Source organism: Panthera uncia, chromosome E1 (assembly GCF_023721935.1).
Source record: "Panthera uncia isolate 11264 chromosome E1, Puncia_PCG_1.0, whole genome shotgun sequence".
NCBI lineage: Eukaryota > Metazoa > Chordata > Mammalia > Carnivora > Felidae > Panthera > Panthera uncia.
The window spans coordinates 13260031-13277009 of record NC_064814.1 but is presented as its reverse complement, the minus strand read 5'-3'; the positions used below and the strand labels follow the sequence as shown (position 1 = coordinate 13277009).

General features: G+C 59.6%; 1 protein-coding gene across 2 annotated transcripts; it reads left to right on the top strand.

Annotated features, from left to right (window-relative positions):
* The first annotated feature begins 976 nt into the window (after positions 1-976).
* SLC4A1 (solute carrier family 4 member 1 (Diego blood group)) lies at positions 977-16213 on the top strand. Of its 2 annotated transcripts, XM_049636244.1 has the most exons (20): positions 977-1113; positions 4662-4744; positions 4870-4960; positions 6000-6061; positions 6921-7101; positions 7203-7338; positions 7787-7910; positions 8050-8134; positions 8287-8489; positions 8958-9162; positions 9593-9805; positions 9985-10133; positions 10222-10416; positions 11467-11640; positions 12082-12171; positions 12633-12799; positions 13299-13552; positions 14667-14836; positions 14931-15107; positions 15791-16213. In XM_049636244.1, the coding sequence occupies exons 2-20, from the start codon at positions 4730-4732 to the stop codon at positions 15869-15871; spliced, it is 2772 nt and encodes a 923-aa protein (XP_049492201.1). In that variant the 5' UTR covers positions 977-1113; positions 4662-4729; the 3' UTR covers positions 15872-16213. The 2 variants fall into 2 exon arrangements, with proteins under 2 accessions (XP_049492201.1, XP_049492200.1); XM_049636243.1 differs by lacking the exon at positions 977-1113 and having other exon boundaries at positions 4221-4744.
* The last annotated feature ends 766 nt before the right edge of the window (positions 16214-16979 follow it).

The window sequence follows — 16979 nt, the reverse complement described above, 5'->3', positions numbered from 1 at the left end:
GGTACTCTCACTTCACTGTAAGGACACTGAAGCCCACAGAGGGCAGGCACTTGCCCAGGGTCCCACGGCCAGTCAGTTTTGGTGCTGGGCTAGTAGGGTTTCCTCTCTCGGCGCCCAGAGCAGTATCTACAAACGCCCCTTTCTGTCTGCTTTCAAGCCTCTCTTCATTCGTGCCAATCTGAACTCATCTTTCAGTCTCTGCTTCTTTAGCAACCAGAGCCCGGGAACAGGTGACTGGCCCCAGCACCCCCAGGAGCAGAGGCAGCCCTGCTGGGGGGTGGGGTGTGGGCAGGGGCACGGCGGGGGCCGAGAATGCAGGCTGCTCTGGCCCGGGGGCCTGGGCCAGGCTGCCGACAGAGGAACCAGTGTGCCCAGACATTGGGGCTTTGTGAGCTAGGAGCTCTGTGTGGGGAAGGTTGTTTTTGTTGACCTGACATTGTTTCAGGTTGACTGAATGGCAGAGTTTTAGCATCCAGGGGCCGGCTCTTTGGTGCCATCCAGGGTCTTGGGGAAAGAGGGTGGCTAGGGAGCCCTCGTCCGGGGCAAGAAGGGGAGGGGGCTGCCTGGACCCTGTGTACACTGAGCAGGTCCCCGTGGACAAGGCCATAGAGCAAGAGCAAGTTCTGAGCCAAGAGAGAAGAGAGATCCCCCATGCATCTTGGGGCCGGAGCAGAGGAATCTGGCCAGAGCGAGGGCGGACAGATGCAGGACAGGGGCATCCAGAAGCTGGGGCAGACCTGCTATGAGGCTGGGAGCTCGAGAAGCCAACCATCCGACCTTGGTCCACGAAGGAAGACCGAGGAGAGTCCTTGAGAGCCAGGAGGGCATCAGGCGGCCCTGGGGGCTAGCTGGCTGGGGTGGGGTGGGCCAGACTCACAGCTGTCCAGATGTGTGTAAGAGATAACTCTGTTTACTGGGCACCCAGAAGGAGCCGGGCGGGGGGTGGGAAGGGGCTCCCGGGACCGTGGGGCGGGCAGATTAGGAGGCGGGGGCATGAGTCAGGGGTTTGGGAGCCAGGACCTGGTGCTGTTAGAGCAGGTGTGAGCTCGGCTGGTTGCAGAGAACACCGGTGGCTTCAGGAGTTCGCTGAGGGACCCCGAGGCTCGTGAGCAGGTAAGCAGGGCCGGGAGGGGCTGGGGGGTGGCCTGCGGCACCTGTCCCGAGGGCTTCTGCAGGTGCACAGCCTGAATCTGTGTCTAGGTGGGCACAGGCACCCAACCTCCAAGGGGGGGGCGGTGTGGGTGGGTGGGTTGAGAACGTAGGATATGTGTTGTTACCCCTAAGGGCACAAGCCCATTGGCACCTACAGCCGGAGAGCACAGGGCTGCAGGTGTTAGGAAAAAGAGACTGGCATGTAGCAGCAGAGGCGTGTGGCTGGGGTGGGGGTGGGGGGCAAATCTGATCCCCCCCCCCCCTCCAAGTGTGGGTCCTTGTCAGGCTCCTATTTACCACTCCCACCGGTCTTACAGCCCAGCTCCCTCTTTCCTCCACGTGTGGGGATGTACAGGCCATCCGATCTCCCTCTTGCGAGGAAAGTTGGCCAATGACAGTGCTTCCCGTATGGGATGCTTGCAGGGGAGTCGACCAGGCAGACCCGGCACCGGGCCCATCCTAGAGAGTGTTTGCGGGGAAAGGAGGAGTCCCCCATCACCCAAGGATCTCAAAGCATTTAGGCTAATTCCATGGGAATTGAAGGAAAATCAGAGACATAGGTGAAGAAAGCAAGTCTGACCTTGATCCCCAGTCTCAGTGATAATGACAGCAAACTTGTACACTGAGCTCTTTGTGTGTCAGACGTTATTCTAAGTGCTTTACGTAGATCAACTTAACTCAGTGCTACAACAGGCTTATAAGGTAGGTATCAATATCACCCCCACTTTACAGGTGAGGAAACCAAGGCACAGAGAGGTTGAGTCACTTGCCCGAGGTCACGCAGGCAGTGGCAGGGCTAGGATCTGAACCCAGGCAGTCTGACTGCGGGGTTCATGCTCTTAACCACTAGTGCTGAACAGCTTAGAGCTGTTTTCTCTTCTAGGAGGCAGCTCAGCATGATGGCTAGAGATGTGGCTGGAGTCAGCTGGGCCAGGGTTTAAACCCGCCTCTGATACCTACCTACCATAGGACCAAAACAAGTTAACCCTCCTGAACCTCAGCTTTCTCATCTGTAAAACGGGGTTAATGACATTACCCATTTCACAGAGTAGTTTGGGGACTGTAGGAGATAAGGCAGTACAGCTCTGTGCAGTGTGGGGGCGATTACACAAAGGCAGTGCTATGCCACCAGGGAGCCCTCCCTATATCATCTGGTCAACCCCCCACCCCGCCCCATCCCCGACCCCAGCCTCTGCCAGCTGTGCTCCACCTCCTGGGCTCCAGATGCCCTGCTCACCGTTATCTGGCCTTGCCCTGGCTGGTTGGACGGCCAGGTGTTTGGGGAGTTTCCAGACACAGGGCAGGGATCGGGTTCCAGGCTCTTATCAGTGCGAGGCCGGCAGCTGCGGGGGGTGACTGGGCCTAGTGGGACCAGCAATCTGGGTCATGAGTGCACCCTGTAAGGCCCCAGATGCGTTCAAATCACCCCCGTTCTCCTCTCTTCTGTCTCACTGAGGTCTCAGAACCCTGGCCGGAAGGCCCTCCCCATTGTACAGATGGGATGACTGAGGCCTGGAGAGAGGCTGGGGGCTGCCCAAGGCTATTCGGCCAGTCAGTGGCAGACAGGCTGCTTCCTGTGGCTCTGCACGGCCCCTCGGACCAACCCACTTCTCAGAAATGGAGGCCACAGTCCCAGCCTCACAGGTGGGACTTTTAGCCCCTAAGGCTTAATACCCTTGAGACTGCTAGGGATCTGAGGCCCAGGTCGGGGCAAGGCCAGAGAAGGGAGGAAGGAAACAAAGATGGGAGAAGAGGAAAGAGAGGGACAGGAGAGGGAGAGAAAAAGCTGTGTGACAAGGGTCCTCAAGGGCCGTGCCCTGGTCATCACCTCCCCTACCACCACCGCGAGGCAGAGACCCCTGCCTTTCTCAGTCTGGCGGGCCTCTGTCATGCCCTCTCCCTATCTCTTGGGACCCCAGCACCACCCACTCCTCGGAAAGAAACTTCTCTGTCCCATTCTCTCTGTGTACCCTCCCTGCCCTCTTCCCTCAGCCTTGTCTGGCACGGTCCCAGCTCTGCACTTTGGGCAGCCACTCCTCAGACCCGGACTGTCCTTCCCCACCTCTCAGCCCTTCAGGTCCTTCAGAGCTTCTCGGCCCAGCCCCAGGGTCCCCCTCCTTGGAGCCACCCCACCCCCAACCCCACCCGCAGGTCCTTCCTACCCTTCGTCCTGCCCTACGATCCTTGGCCCCCGACACGTTCTGCTCATCTCTTGTTTGTCTGGGGGACTCATTATCTCCCGGCGCCCTCAGCCTGTCACGCGTTCCCAGTTTGCTGTCCCAGTCAGGGCCGGGAGCTTCTCGAGGGGAGGGACAGTTGTCTTGTTCATCTCAGCTCCGTGCGGGCACGGAGCGGGCATGTTTGTCGACCTGACCCGAATCGCCGTTGTCGCAACACCCAGGGCTTCAGTGGGTGAGGGGGAAAGGGAGCCCCTCCACGCCCTGTCCGGGGCCACCCTAGGGGACCTCTGTGCTCCCCTGGGGCTGGTCCTCACATCCCTGGAGTGACCATGCCTCCCTCTCTGCCAGAGCCGCAACTGAGCAAATGGAGGTGCGGGGCTCAGCCGTCTCTTGGCCGAGTCCCAGGCATCCTGACTCCCCAGTCCCAGAGGCACAAGCCTGCAGGGCGGAGCCACGCTTTACATTCATCCAAAACTTATTTATTGGTGGCAACCATTCTTCTAGGAGTAGGGGATTAGCGGAGACTGAGTAGGGAGGGACTGAGACATAGATCTTGGCACTCGAGTGGCTTCCCTACTAGAGGCATCCTCAAATGATGTATATATAAATGAATCAAATGACCAGAAAGTGACAGATCGGGTCAGTGAATGGCAGGGTGGTCAGGAAGGGAATCTGAAGAGCTGAGATGTGGGAAGGGATGAGGTGTGGGGGAGGGGCACCTGGGATGCGGGCAATTGCATGTGCAAAGTCCCTGGGGCAGGAAAGGGCTCGTAAGGCCAACGGGATAGGTGGGGAGAGAGTATGAGAGATGGAGTGGGGGAGAGAAACAGGGTCATGTCATTCAGCACCCGTGAGCCACTCCCAAGGACGCTACAGCCCCATGCCCAGCAGAAAGTAGCTGTTTCTGGCAGAAGAGGGTATGTTGTGAAGACTGTCAGGGGAGCTAAGCTCCTTGAAGAAGAAACAGGTCATGTCCCCGGAGTTGGCTAAGTCCTGAGGATGGACAGGAAAAGAAGCCAGGTGAGGACTGGTGGCCGAAGGAAGGAGTTGAACCTGAAGGCCCTCCATCCTCTCAAACGCCCTTTGATCAATGCCAGCCAAGCTTCCTCTACCTGCCCCATCTCTCCTGCCCCCCCCCCCCGTGCACCCGCCCTCAACCTACAAATCTAGCTCCTTCCTCCAGGCCCCTCCGACACTTCTTCCCCTGAGCCCACTGTCTCCCAACACATGGGATCCCCCTCCACTCAAATGTAGCCTCCTCTGGGGGCGGGGGATCAGAAGACTCCGGGATGCCCTGTGTCTCACTCAGGCTGTGCTGCCCCACTGCAGGGACCAGCAGTGTGGGTTATGTTGGGAGCGCAGATCACCGCAGACAAATAGGAAATCTGGACAGCACCATGGGGGAGCGGCTGGTGAGTCTTTCGTGGTACCTGCAGGGCTCCTACCTCGGGGCTCTGGGAACCCCGCCCTGGACCCCTCCCTTCGTGGTGGCTGGAGAAGCCCTTCACAGCCCAGCCCTGATGGCCACTTCCCACAGGATGACTATGAAGAGGAGCTGGAGATCACTCTAGAACAGGAGGACTATGAAGACCCAGACGTCCCCGTGTTTCAGGTGGAGGAGCCAGTGGGTGAGCCCCGTCTCTCTTTGTCTTGTTGGGATGAGGTGCTGAGCCCCAGACAGAGACGGGTGGGCAACATGCCTTCTCCCTTCTCCACTACCTCCCCAGCCCCAGGGCCAGTTTCCCCACAATCCTGGCTGATTGAAGGATAAACAGAGTTTTGTTTGAAATGATCACAGGGGGTGACTGCGGGGGTGGGGTGGGGTGGGGGCCGGGCAGAACCAGTCACCCATGGCCAGGCCTTTCGATTTGGGACAGGGCAGCCAAGCCTGTCTGGGACAAGGGCAGGAGCCCACAGGCCACCTGTGCCCATCCAAGGCTGACTTCTTGGCCAGGCACCGGGTCTGTCCTGAGAGCATCGTTCTGTTTGGGGGTCTAGAGGTCCTGAGAAATGGGGGGCCGTGGGGACCCTCCCAGGGCAGAGAGACACCAGGAAACCTTCCTGGCCCTGTCAAGGTCTCGGTTGGGGAGCCCCAGGTGGGGACCTGTTTACCGTCAACAGGACTTAAGTGCTGGCAATTGGTATGGAAGATAAGAGGCCCCTCTGAGAAATGCGGGCTGGGAGAGGGGTGGGGGGTGGGGGCTATATAAGGTAGAGCCCACCCTGGCTCCCAGTGCTCCACCTGGAGACGGTGAGGAGTTTTGGGGTGGGTGGGATTGCTGAGGCTGGAGGGAGGAAGGTAGGGAACCTGGTCCCAGAAGGTGATGGGAGAGGAGGGCGATCCTAGGAGAATCCTGAGATTTGCTGCTCAGGACCCTGTACCTCGGAGGTGACCCTCTCTGTCACCGCTGAAGATGAGTCTCAAGGGTCGTCCACCATGCTTGGACGGGGCATGACAGAGTCAGGCCGGGCCAAGAACGGACACACGGGGGGCCACAGCCCATGGAGCAGCAGGGGTGGGGTGGGTGGGGTGCGGGCACCCCGGTCCTGCCCAGCGGCAAAGGGAGGGAGGCTTGCTGCGCTGAGGCTCACGGGGGGGGGGGGTGCAGGACGACCCCGAGGGGGGCATTATCTGGGGGCAACCCTAACTGGCCTCCGGGTTTTCAGCTCACGAAGCCGAGCCGACAGCCACAGATTATCACATCACATTGTACCCAGAGACCCACGAGGTGAGGACCCCTGGGCTCCCCCAATTCTCTTTTCTGTGTTGCCCGTGGGATCTGCCCTTCTACCAAGGGAAGGGAGGTGAAGAAGGACAGACACAGCTTTAGCATCGGCGAACCCCACCAACAGGTAGAGAAGGAGTGGGCACCCCGGGAAATTGGCAGAATGGGCACCCTCGCTGATGGGGTGCCCGGGGCCTTCTTCCACTGAGCAGGGAGAGCCCTGGGCAGAGATAAAGTAACTGCTGGGGACCTGCCCTCCCAGACCCTCTGGCCAGGCTGTCATGTGCTCCCTGGGGAAGCACAGAATTACATATGTGCCCCCTCTGCCCAGGTCCGCCAGGCCCCGCACTTCCCTGCTGGGCAGCAGACTGTCTAGCTGCTTGGGAAGTTGGGTCTGCCCTCAGCGAGGCTCCAGGGAGTGGTTCTCTGGCCCCAAGGACAGGGAAGGGCATGCCGAGCCCGCTCAACAGTCTTGAAGGCAGGAGATCCACCCGATGACCCCGAAGTCCTCCTTTCTCCTTTTCCTCCCAGGTGTCCTCTCTAGCACCCCTTTTGGTCCGGAGGTTCTCCAAATGCCTCTGAGATGGGGTGAGGAGGCCGGTCAGGGAGTCGGGGAATAGAGCCAGGGCTGTGGGCTGTACCCTTCCCCACACTTGCTGCCTCGCTCGACACGCCCAGGCTGCTGCTCCTGCCGGTCCCCCTCCTGAGCTCGGGGTCTGCCCCGAGCGCCTCCCAGGACCCCGGGCCTCCCCCAGACATCCCTCAGAGCCTGCTGAGTGTCCCCCATGTCCCGGGCTGCCAGTCTTCTCCCCAGGGCGCTGCTCCGGGCCCTGGAGACGAACTCAGGCCTGTGGGGCTGCAGGTCTATGTGGAGTTGCACGAGCTGGTGATGGATGGGAAGAACCAAGAGCTGCGGTGGGTGGAGGTCGCGCACTGGATGCGGCTGGAGGAGAACCTGGGGGAAGACGGGACCTGGGGCTGCCCGCACCTGTCCTACCTCACCTTCTGGAGCCTCCTGGAGCTGCAGAGAGCCTTTGCCAAGGGTGAGCCCTGCCGGGTGCCTCTGCGACCCTGCACCTACGGCTCGGTGGAGGGGAGGAGGGCCAACGTCCCGCCGCCCGGCTCACCCCACCACCCCTTGCAGGTGCTGTCCTCCTGGACCTGCCAGAGACTTCCCTGGCGGGGGTGGCCAACCAGCTGCTGGACAGGTTTATCTACGAGGATCTGATCCGGCCTGACGACCGAGAGACACTGCTCCGGATCCTGCTGCTCCAGCACAGGTGCCCCTGTCTGCCAGGACCTGGACTCCACAGCCAAAAGGCCCACCTCCCCGGCCCGCCTGCCCCGAGCTCTCCCTAGAGGCCCGGGTGGCCCCTCCCCCACCGGACCAGGGCCCACTTTTCTCCACGATGGCTCCTGCCTCAGACACCTCTTGGGGGGTGACCATGTCTCCATGCCCAGATCTGGGGGGCTACTGGTCCTCAGGAGGCGAGGCTCTCAAGGCCCTTCCCTCCATCCCTCCTGGCCCCACCTCGTCCTTCCAGACGGAGGCCACCCGCTGGCATCCACCCCGTCCTTCCACAGGAGGCCGATTGTCTTCCTGCCCCGGGGTTTCTCTAGTCTGGTCACTGGGGAGCCCCGCTTGATCCCTCCCACCACGGGTCTCCACGCTATTAACAGCCCGGCCCGAACAGCTCTCTCAGTCCGCGTCCCCTGTGTTTCCTGCAGCCATGCCAGAGACCTGGAGGACTTGGGGGGTATGAAGCCCACAGTTGTGACGAGTTCTGGGAACCCCTCAGAGCCTCTGCTTTCCCAGCAGCAGCCCTCGTTAGAGACGAAGCTCTTCTGTAAGGTGAGGCTGTACCAGGGGTGAGGGGAGCGCTGGAGAGCTCCCAACCTGAACATGCAGAGACATGACAGTGGTTAGGGAAGGAGGGGGCTGGATGCTCAGAGTGGCCAGAGGCGTCCCCTCACCACCCTCCTTCCAACAGGGAGAGAAAGACATAGAAGAACACTCAGCATCTGGAATTCTGGAAAAGATACCCCCAGATTCGGAGGCCACCCTGGTGCTAGTGGGTAAGGAGCTGGTGCCCCCTTTCCCTCCGCACCCCCTGCTTCTGCCTCCCGGCCCGGCCCAGCCTTCGTCTCCCTGAGCCCGGCCCCAGCAGCCCCCCCTCAGCCTGGCCTGACCACCCCACCCCCCACCCCGTCACCCCTTCCCCTCGCAGGCCGAGCGCAGTTCCTGGCACGCCCCGTGCTGGGCTTCGTGCGGCTGAAGGAGGCCTCTTCGCTGGAGGAGGCCCCGTTGCTGGAGGAGGCCGTGCGGCTCCAAGTGCCCGTGCGCTTCCTCTTCGTGCTGCTGGGACCTGAGGTCCCCCGCATCGACTACACCCAGCTGGGGCGGGCTGCTGCCACCCTCATGTCGGAGAAGGTGAGGAGGGGCTGGCGAGGGCCGGGGGAGCCTGAGGCGGGGCGGCCGCTGACGTCACTCACTGGACCGGCCCGGGCCACTTTAGTTCTGCTGGTCTGGCACATGCCGTCTAACCTAGCTGCTTCCACCCTGTGCGGCCAGGGGCAGGTAGTCCAGGGCTCCCGTGCTCTGGCCCAGCCCTGCCTGATCTGGCCTGGTCTGGTGTGGCCACTCTGACCCGGTTCCAGCGGGTTAGGTCTGGCCTGGTCTGGCCCAGCCTCCTTTCCCCTTTCCCCACTCGAGGCCCTGTCTGCCTCCCCAAAACCCTTTTGTGGTGGGCATAAAGGTGAGGGGGGCAGCAGGAAAAGCAGTTCCTAGCACGAAGGAGCTGGGGGAGAGGGTTCTGGTTCCTGGAGGCCCTGAATGTGGCCTCTTGGGTCCTTTTGTCTAGCAGGTGCAGGCAGCCCTGACCCTCTCTCCGGCCCCCAGGTGTTCCGCATTGAGGCCTACCTGGCCCAGAGCCGGGACGAGCTGGTGAAAAACCTGGAGGAGTTTCTGGACTGCAGCCTGGTGCTGCCTCCCTCCGAAGTCCCCTCAGAGAAGGCCCTGCTCGGTCTGGTGCCCGTGCAGAGAGAGCTGCTGCAGAGACGAGTAGGCACTGTCAGGCAGGAGCCCAGACTCTACAAGGGCCTAGGTACCTACCCTGCAGCCCCCACAGACCCTCAGCTCCCCCGGCGCAGCCCTGCGGGACCCTGCCTCCCCTCCTCTCTCTGTCTTCATGTCTCCCAGCCTCCTTGGCCACTCCCTTCCCATCAGAAGATTCTCCCCTCGGGGCTCCTGGGTCGCTCAGTCGGTTGGGCTGGGCGTCCGGCTCTTGATTTCAGCTCAGGTCATGATCTCACAGTTTGCGAGTTTGAGCCCCTTGCTGGGCCCTGCGCTCACGGCTCGGAGCCTGCTTGGGATTCTCTCTCTCTCTCTCTCTCTCTCTCTTCTCTCTCTCTTTCTCTCTCTCTCTTAAAAAATAGATAAATGAGCATAAAAAATAAAGATTCTCCCCTTGATTCCTCTCTCCCCACACCTCCTGCTGTTACCCCCTGTGACCACGGTCCTGTCCTTGACTGCAGATTTGAATGGGGGTCCAGAGGTCCCTGGTGCCCCGGAAGACCCTCTACGACGGACAGGCCAGTTCTTTGGGGGCCTGGTACGTGACATCAAGCGCCGCTACTCCCACTACCCGAGTGACATCACAGACGCGTTCAGCCCCCAGGTCCTGGCTACCGTTATCTTCATCTACTTTGCTGCCCTGTCACCGGCCATCACCTTCGGCGGCCTCCTGGGTCAGTGCCTCCACATGGCCCCCCTCACCTTCACCTCTGACCCTTTGGCCTCCGTGTCGGCCCTGTCTTCCGTCCCGATCTGACGGTCGGGGCCCCTGCACCAGCCTGCCCGTGAAACGCTCTATTGGCCGTTGGGAATGACCTCTTGACCTTGACCACACTGTAACTTCTACCCACAGGAGAAAAGACCTTTAACCACATGGGGGTGTCGGAGCTGCTCATCTCCACTGCGGCCCAGGGCGTCATCTTCTCCCTGCTCGGGGCTCAGCCCCTGCTGGTGGTTGGCTTTTCAGGACCCCTGCTCGTGTTCGAGGAAGCCTTTTTCTCGGTAGCTCTGTTCTGGCCCTGACCCCACCTGCCTGACGCACGGTGCCTGGGCCCATCCGCTGACCCAGCCGCCTCTCCCGCCCTTGCAGTTCTGCAGCAGTAACAACCTGGAGTACATCGTGGGCCGCGTGTGGATCGGCTTCTGGCTCGTCCTGCTAGTGGTGCTCATTGTGGCCTTCGAGGGCAGCTTCCTGGTCCAGTTTATCTCCCGCTACACCCAAGAGATCTTCTCCATCCTCATTTCCCTCATCTTTATCTCTGAGACCTTCTTCAAGCTGATCAAGGTAGGGGCCACGGGAGTGTCGACAAGCACGTGTGACTCTGTGCACGCGCCATGTGACCGTGTGTGTCGCTGCGCACATGTCCATATGGCACTCGTGCGGCTGTACCTTCACAGTGTGTGGCCGTGACCGCATTCCTGTTGACATCTGCTGCCTGTGGGCCGGTGCTCTCTTTTTTGAGAGGGAGGGAGAGAGGGAGTGTGAGCAGGGGAGGGGCAGAGGGAGAGAGAGAATCCCAAGCAGACTCCACACCCAGCACGGAACCCAACATGGGGCTCAATCTCACGACCCTGGGATCATGACCTGAGCCGAAATCAAGACTTGGATGCTTAACACATTGAGCCCCCCAGGACCCCTGTGGGCTGGTACTCTTGCTGTGACTGCATAGTGCCTGTGCCTCTGTGCGCCCATGTCCAGTCCTGCATGCCATCTCTACACTCACCCCCAAGAACCACAGGGCCTGTGGTTGGAGCACCCTGCCTCCTCACCTCAGTCACCTTAAACTATGCCCACCTCTGCATCTGCATTTTATATGGAGGAAGGGTGGACGATGCGTGTCTGCCCCTGATTCTGCTCGTTGGTGGGGCTTTCTGTTTCCAAGTCTTTGAAGCCCTTTTTAGGAACCTCCTTGGCATTTGTTTCCTGCCCACCAGCCTTCTCAGGTCTCCCAGTCCCTGAGTGCTCACGTGCACACACACATGTACTCATTGCCACCGTGGCTTAACCCCACCCAAGCTGAGCCTGGTCTCTACTCCTGAAAACTAAGCTATAGAATCCCATTGTCCCTCTGTTACCCTGTCAGTTGAGGAAGAAGATAAGTGGATGGATGGATAATAGATGGATGGATGGATGGATGGATGGATAGATGATGGACAGATTGATGGGTGGATGGATGGATAGATAGATGACAGACAGATTGATGGGTGGATGGATGGATAGATAGATGATGGACAGATTGATGGATGGATGGATGGATGGATGATGGGCAGATTGATGAATGGATGATGGACAGATGGATGAAAGGGAATAGGATGCCTTGGTTTTCTGCTGCAGATCTTCCGGGACCATCCACTGCAGAAGGATTATGACTACAATGTGACAACAGTGCCCAAACCTCAGGCTCCCCTGCCCAACACAGCCCTCCTCTCCCTTGTGCTCATGGCTGGCACCTTCTTCTTAGCCATGATACTGCGCAAGTTCAAGAACAGCTCCTACTTCCCCGGCCGGGTGAGAACACCCTCCCCTCACCCTGCCCTTGCCTACACTGCCCTATCTCAGTCCAAAGCATGCCTCTAGGTTCCTCAGTGTCCTTAGCTCTCCTTCTTACCCTACATTCCCATTCCCCATTCCAAGCCTCCCTGGTCTCCTCCTCATCTAGGCTGCCACTCTTCAGGCAAGCCCATCTCCCTTTCTTAGCATGCCCAGGCTGAGAACCTAGTGGGGAGCCAAGGACAGCTCTTAAAAAAGGGATGGAGAAGCTGTGGGGCCAGAGGTGGGGCTGGGCCAGGGGCAGAAGAAAGGAAGCAGGTACATTGAGGTGCAGGACAGGGCATTAGATGTTGATGGACTCCCTGGGAAAAGCAAGGCGCCCTGGGTGAAGAAGGGGCAGGAGTGGGAGGCAGGAGGTAGAGAAACAACCGGGTACTGACCACTGATTTCTGCCTTCAGCTGCGACGGGTCATTGGAGACTTTGGGGTTCCCATCTCCATTCTGATCATGGTCCTGGTGGATTTCTCAGTCAAGGACACCTATACCCAGGTGACCCTGTCTCCCCACTGTTATTTCATTCTCCCAGTGTCCCCCTCCCAAGAATAGCTTTCCCAAACCCAAAGCCGGCTAGAACTACCCCTACCCATCCCTGCCTCCCCTGAGAGCCCCAAGTCCTTCCCACAGCCCTACAGGAGCCCTCTGACTGAAGCGAGGGTCTGGGGCAGATTCCCTCTTTACTCCAAAGAACCTGCTTTAGCCAGGCAGATCTGAGTATGAATCTCACTTCTGCCACCAAATAGCTGTGTGATGCAAGGCAAACCACATAACCTCTCTGATCATGTTTCCTCATCTATAAAGCTGGGAATGAGAAGATGTACGTAAAGGGCTTAGTGCAGTGACTGGGTACAAACCATAAGTAAGTTCCCAAGTGCCCAGGACCCTGGCTGGCCCTGTCTCCCTGCCCCCAGCCCCCTGCCTCCGGTGTTCTCACCAGCATCCCCCTCCCACAGAAACTCAGTGTGCCTAAAGGCCTCTCGGTGTCCAACTCCTCGGTCCGGGGCTGGATCATCCACCCACTGGGCTTGTATTCGCCTTTCCCCATCTGGATGATGTTTGCCTCCATCCTGCCTGCCCTCCTGGTTTTCATCCTCATCTTCCTTGAGTCCCAGATCACCACGTGAGAGCCAGGGTGGGGCCGAGCCTGGGAGGGGCCGAGGCGGGGAAAGCGACAGGCTCCGGGCAGGCATGACACCCAAGGACTGAGCGCGAGTCTCAGTCAAACCTGTGTCCCTCCTGACAAGCAGGAGTGGGGGCGGGGGAAGGTCCAGGTTTTGCGGGACGTGACACTGTATAATTTGGGGAAGCTTTTTAAGAAAAAGGAGACAAAACGAGGTGCCAGAACGCAGAAGGGACCTGTACCAGTGAGGCTCCCTGAAGTTCAGCTGCATCAGCTGCTTGTAGACGTTCTAGATGATATCTAAAGATACTTCTACTCTTAGAGTCTGGATTCTCAAGAGGGGGTGGGAGGGAGGGGAGCAAGAACACTAAGGGAGATGAACACAGCAGGATAAATAAGATACAGAGGGACACAAGTATGGAGAAGGAAGGAGGGGCAAAGAGGGTAGGGGCAAGCGAGAGCACTGCTCACCCCTGACCTCACCGCCACCCCCCGCCAGGCTGCTCATCAGCAAACCAGAGCGCAAGATGGTCAAAGGCTCTGGATTCCACCTGGACCTGCTGCTAATTATCGGCATGGGCGGTGTGGGTGCCCTCTTTGGGTTGCCCTGGCTCAGTGCCACAACCGTGCGATCCATCACCCATGCCAACGCGCTCACCGTCATGGTCAAGGACAGCACCCCGGGGGCTGCACCCCAGATCCAATCGGTCAGGGAGCAGCGGATCAGCGGGCTCCTGGTCGCTGTGCTCGTGGGTGAGTAAGGGCTGGCCACACTCTCTACCACCCTCTGGCCTTGCTCCGGGCCCCCAGCCCCTGCCCGTTAGGATCCAGTGCCTTCTCCAGCCCTGCCCGCACTGTAGCCAGATCTCCCCGATGTACCCCCTGCCCGTGTCTCCCAGTGTCAGTTGTCCACATGAGGGAATTCTGGAGGAAATGCCCAAGGCACTGAGACGGACATCTGAGTCGAGGAAGGAGCAGGGGACTTCTCTAGATAGGACCCAGCATTCAGAGTTTTATCCGACAGAAGTTCAGTGAATAGTGGGTTCCAGCCCTGCCCTGCTGCCAACTTAGTAACCCTCCTCATCTCTGGGCCTCGGTTTCTCGGTCTGTACCATGAGAGGGTTCATTAGATGCCCCTGAAGTCTCTCCAGCTTGGCTGTTCTACGACTGATCCCAAGGGCAGTGCCCCAGGCGTTATCTGGGGTGGGAGAGAAGACAGAGGGTCACTGGGGTTTGATCCAAGTTCTGGAGCAGCTGAGAATCCGGCTGAGCTCAGTGTGGGCAGCACCGCGGTCACTGATGGAGGAACCAGGGAAGTTTCTTAAAGGAGGCAAAGTTGGTGTTAGCTGGAGGAGGGTCAGGGTTTGGATAGGTGGAGGGGGTTGGAGGCATTCTGGGCTGGAGCGATGGAAAAGTTGGGCTTCTCTGACCTCTGTGATCCCCTGAGGCTAAAAGAAAAGGCTTTGAAATTGGGCTGGCAGGAGTTTGACTCCCTGACCCGCCACTTAGTAGCTGCGTGGTTGCAGACAAGTTGCTTCCCCTCTCTGGGTCTGTTTCCCCATCTGTAAAATGGGGGTAATACCTGGGGGGGAGGGACGGGGTGGGCGAGGGGCGGGGGCCTGGGGCTAGGTGGTGGGGAAGATTAGGACGATGCTGGGAGTGGTTGGCCGTGGGCCGAAGTCTGAGGGGCCCGGCGGGCCGGTCAGGGGCTTGGAAAGCGGCACAGGCATTAATACTGTTGTGTAAAATGGGGGGTAATACCTATTAAGAGGGCTTCATATGGTACCTATGGTTTCGTTCCCCAGCCCCTGATGCTTCTGGCCCACTGGGGCCCCTGGGGGCTAAGAGCGTGTGCTTCTCCCTGCAGGCGTGTCTATCCTCATGGGGCCCATCCTGTCCCTCATCCCCCTGGCTGTGCTGTTTGGCATCTTCCTCTACATGGGGGTCACATCCCTCAGCGGCATCCAGCTCTTTGACCGCTTATTGCTTCTGTTCAAGCCGCCCAAGTACCACCCGGTCGTGCCCTACGTCAAGCGGGTACAGAGCCCTCCTGGCGGCCCGGCCCAGAGTGGGGTGGGGGGTTGCGGGGTGCCAGGGCAGGGCGGGCGGTAACCCCAGCCTCTGCCCGCAGGTGAAGACCTGGCGCATGCACTTGTTCACGAGCATCCAGATCATCTGCCTGGTGGTGCTGTGGGTCGTGAAGTCCTTCCAGGCCATCTCACTGATCCTGCCTTTCATCCTCATTCTCACGGTGCCTCTGCGCCGCCTCCTGCTGCCGCTTATCTTCAGGGAGCTGGAGCTCAAGTGTGTAAGTGTCTGCTCCCCTCCCCTCCCCTCCCCTGTGCCCCCCACCCCCCGCAGAGCTGCAGGGGGCAGGGAGGGGTCATCCCCGGGGCTGGCAGAATAGGAGGGGCGGGTCTGGAAACAAAGGAAGGCAGAAGGGCGCAGAGGTTAAGGTCTGGGTCTGGGGCTTGCGTCATCCTAGTTTCTGACCCGGAACAAGTGGCTTCCTTTCTCTACGCCTTGGGTTTACTCACCTGTAACAGAAGTAATGGCAGGGTTGGAGAGAGTTAAGAAGCACACGGGCTGTGTTCCACACGAGCTGTCCTCACCGCTGGGGGACTGGTCCTGTGGTCTTGTAAGTCATTTTGGACAGAGTCTCTCCTCCAGTAGAATGCTTCCACGATGTGACAGTCGCTGTGGGGCTGTCCTGGCGAAGGGGTGCCCTGCCCACCCTCTGTAGGCCTTCTCCTGCCGGGGCACCGGATCCCCGGGGGCTCCTCGCCCATTGGACACCGCTCATCCGGACCAAACCTGGGGGCCGAGGGGGCAGGACATGACTCGTCCAAGGTTCAGAGAGAGCCAGGCCCTCTCCCTCCAGAGGCGCTCTCAGCACCCGGGGGGGGGAGAGGGGGGGGGGGGGCGGGGAGGGCTCATCTGCCCCGCCTCTCCCCGGAAGCTTACCCTCTCTCCTGCTACTCTACCCTCCAGCTGGATGCCGACGATGCCAAGCCGAACTTTGATGAGGAGGAAGGTCAGGATGAATACAACGAGGCGCCCATGCCCGTGTGAGGAGAAGGCCCAGGCCTCAGGGCCCCCTCCACCTTCCCGCCTCCCCTCTCTCCCAGGAAAAGCAGAAGTTCATGGGTATCTCATAGACTGTCATGTCCCTCCTGGGGTAGCAACTGGAGCCCTGGGGCTGTGGGTGGGGATGGAAGGAGTGACTAGTAAACCAGCTTTTATGGCTGGAGATGGCCAGTAGGGCCCACATTAGGAAATTTGCTGTGTAGTCCCCTCCTGCTGCCACATTGCCACGTGGGGTTCCCAAGCTGGAAGGCTCTGATCCGAACCAACGTCTTCACAGCCAGCACAGACAGGGGCAGTGGCAGGGGAGGTGGAGGGGGTGAGGTTCAAATTCCTGCATGCTGTGTGACCTTGGGCAAGTCCTCCAGCCTCTGCTTCCTCTTCTGTAAAATGGGTATAATTATAATAATACCCACGCTACAGGATGGCCACTGAGGACCAAAGATAAATGTGAAAAAGGAGACTTGTCAACTTTGAAAGGACTGTCAGACGGTATCTTCAGGCTGGCCCAAGGTCACACAGCTCCTGAGCTGTACAGCTGGGGTTTGAACCAGGTCTCCTGACTCTGAGGCCAGAGCCCTAGGCTCTACTTTAGTTACCCACCTTCCCATGCCTAGAGATGCCCCTGCTGACTCCCCTTCCCTATTCCCACCCCCATCCCTTGGACCCTCTCATCTGGGGCAGAGGGAGGTGTCCTGGTGAGGGCAAGGAGCAGGTGAAGAAGCAGTCAGGGTGGGGACCCAGGACTCCTAAGTGCTCACTCCCTCCTCCCATGCTCTCACTCAGTCATGTGTTCATTCATTCTGCAAACACTTACTGAGGGCCCTGGTCCCTGCAGATACAGGGGCAACCGAGAAAAGACTCTGCCCTGGGGTGGGGAATGGGGGCGGGGGTGGGGGGGGGGGCGGGAGGGGGGGATGCAGAGTTTGTGCTGGATTTGGGGGGGAGGGGGTGAGGTCGGGGGGGGGGGGAGGGAGGGAGGTTTGTAATTTATTGTTTGCGTATTTTCTAAGAGCTTTCATTGTACTTCGGCTTCACACAAATGCCCAGGCCTCCCGTTGGAGACGCACTGCCCACAACCTCACCCCAGCTGAAT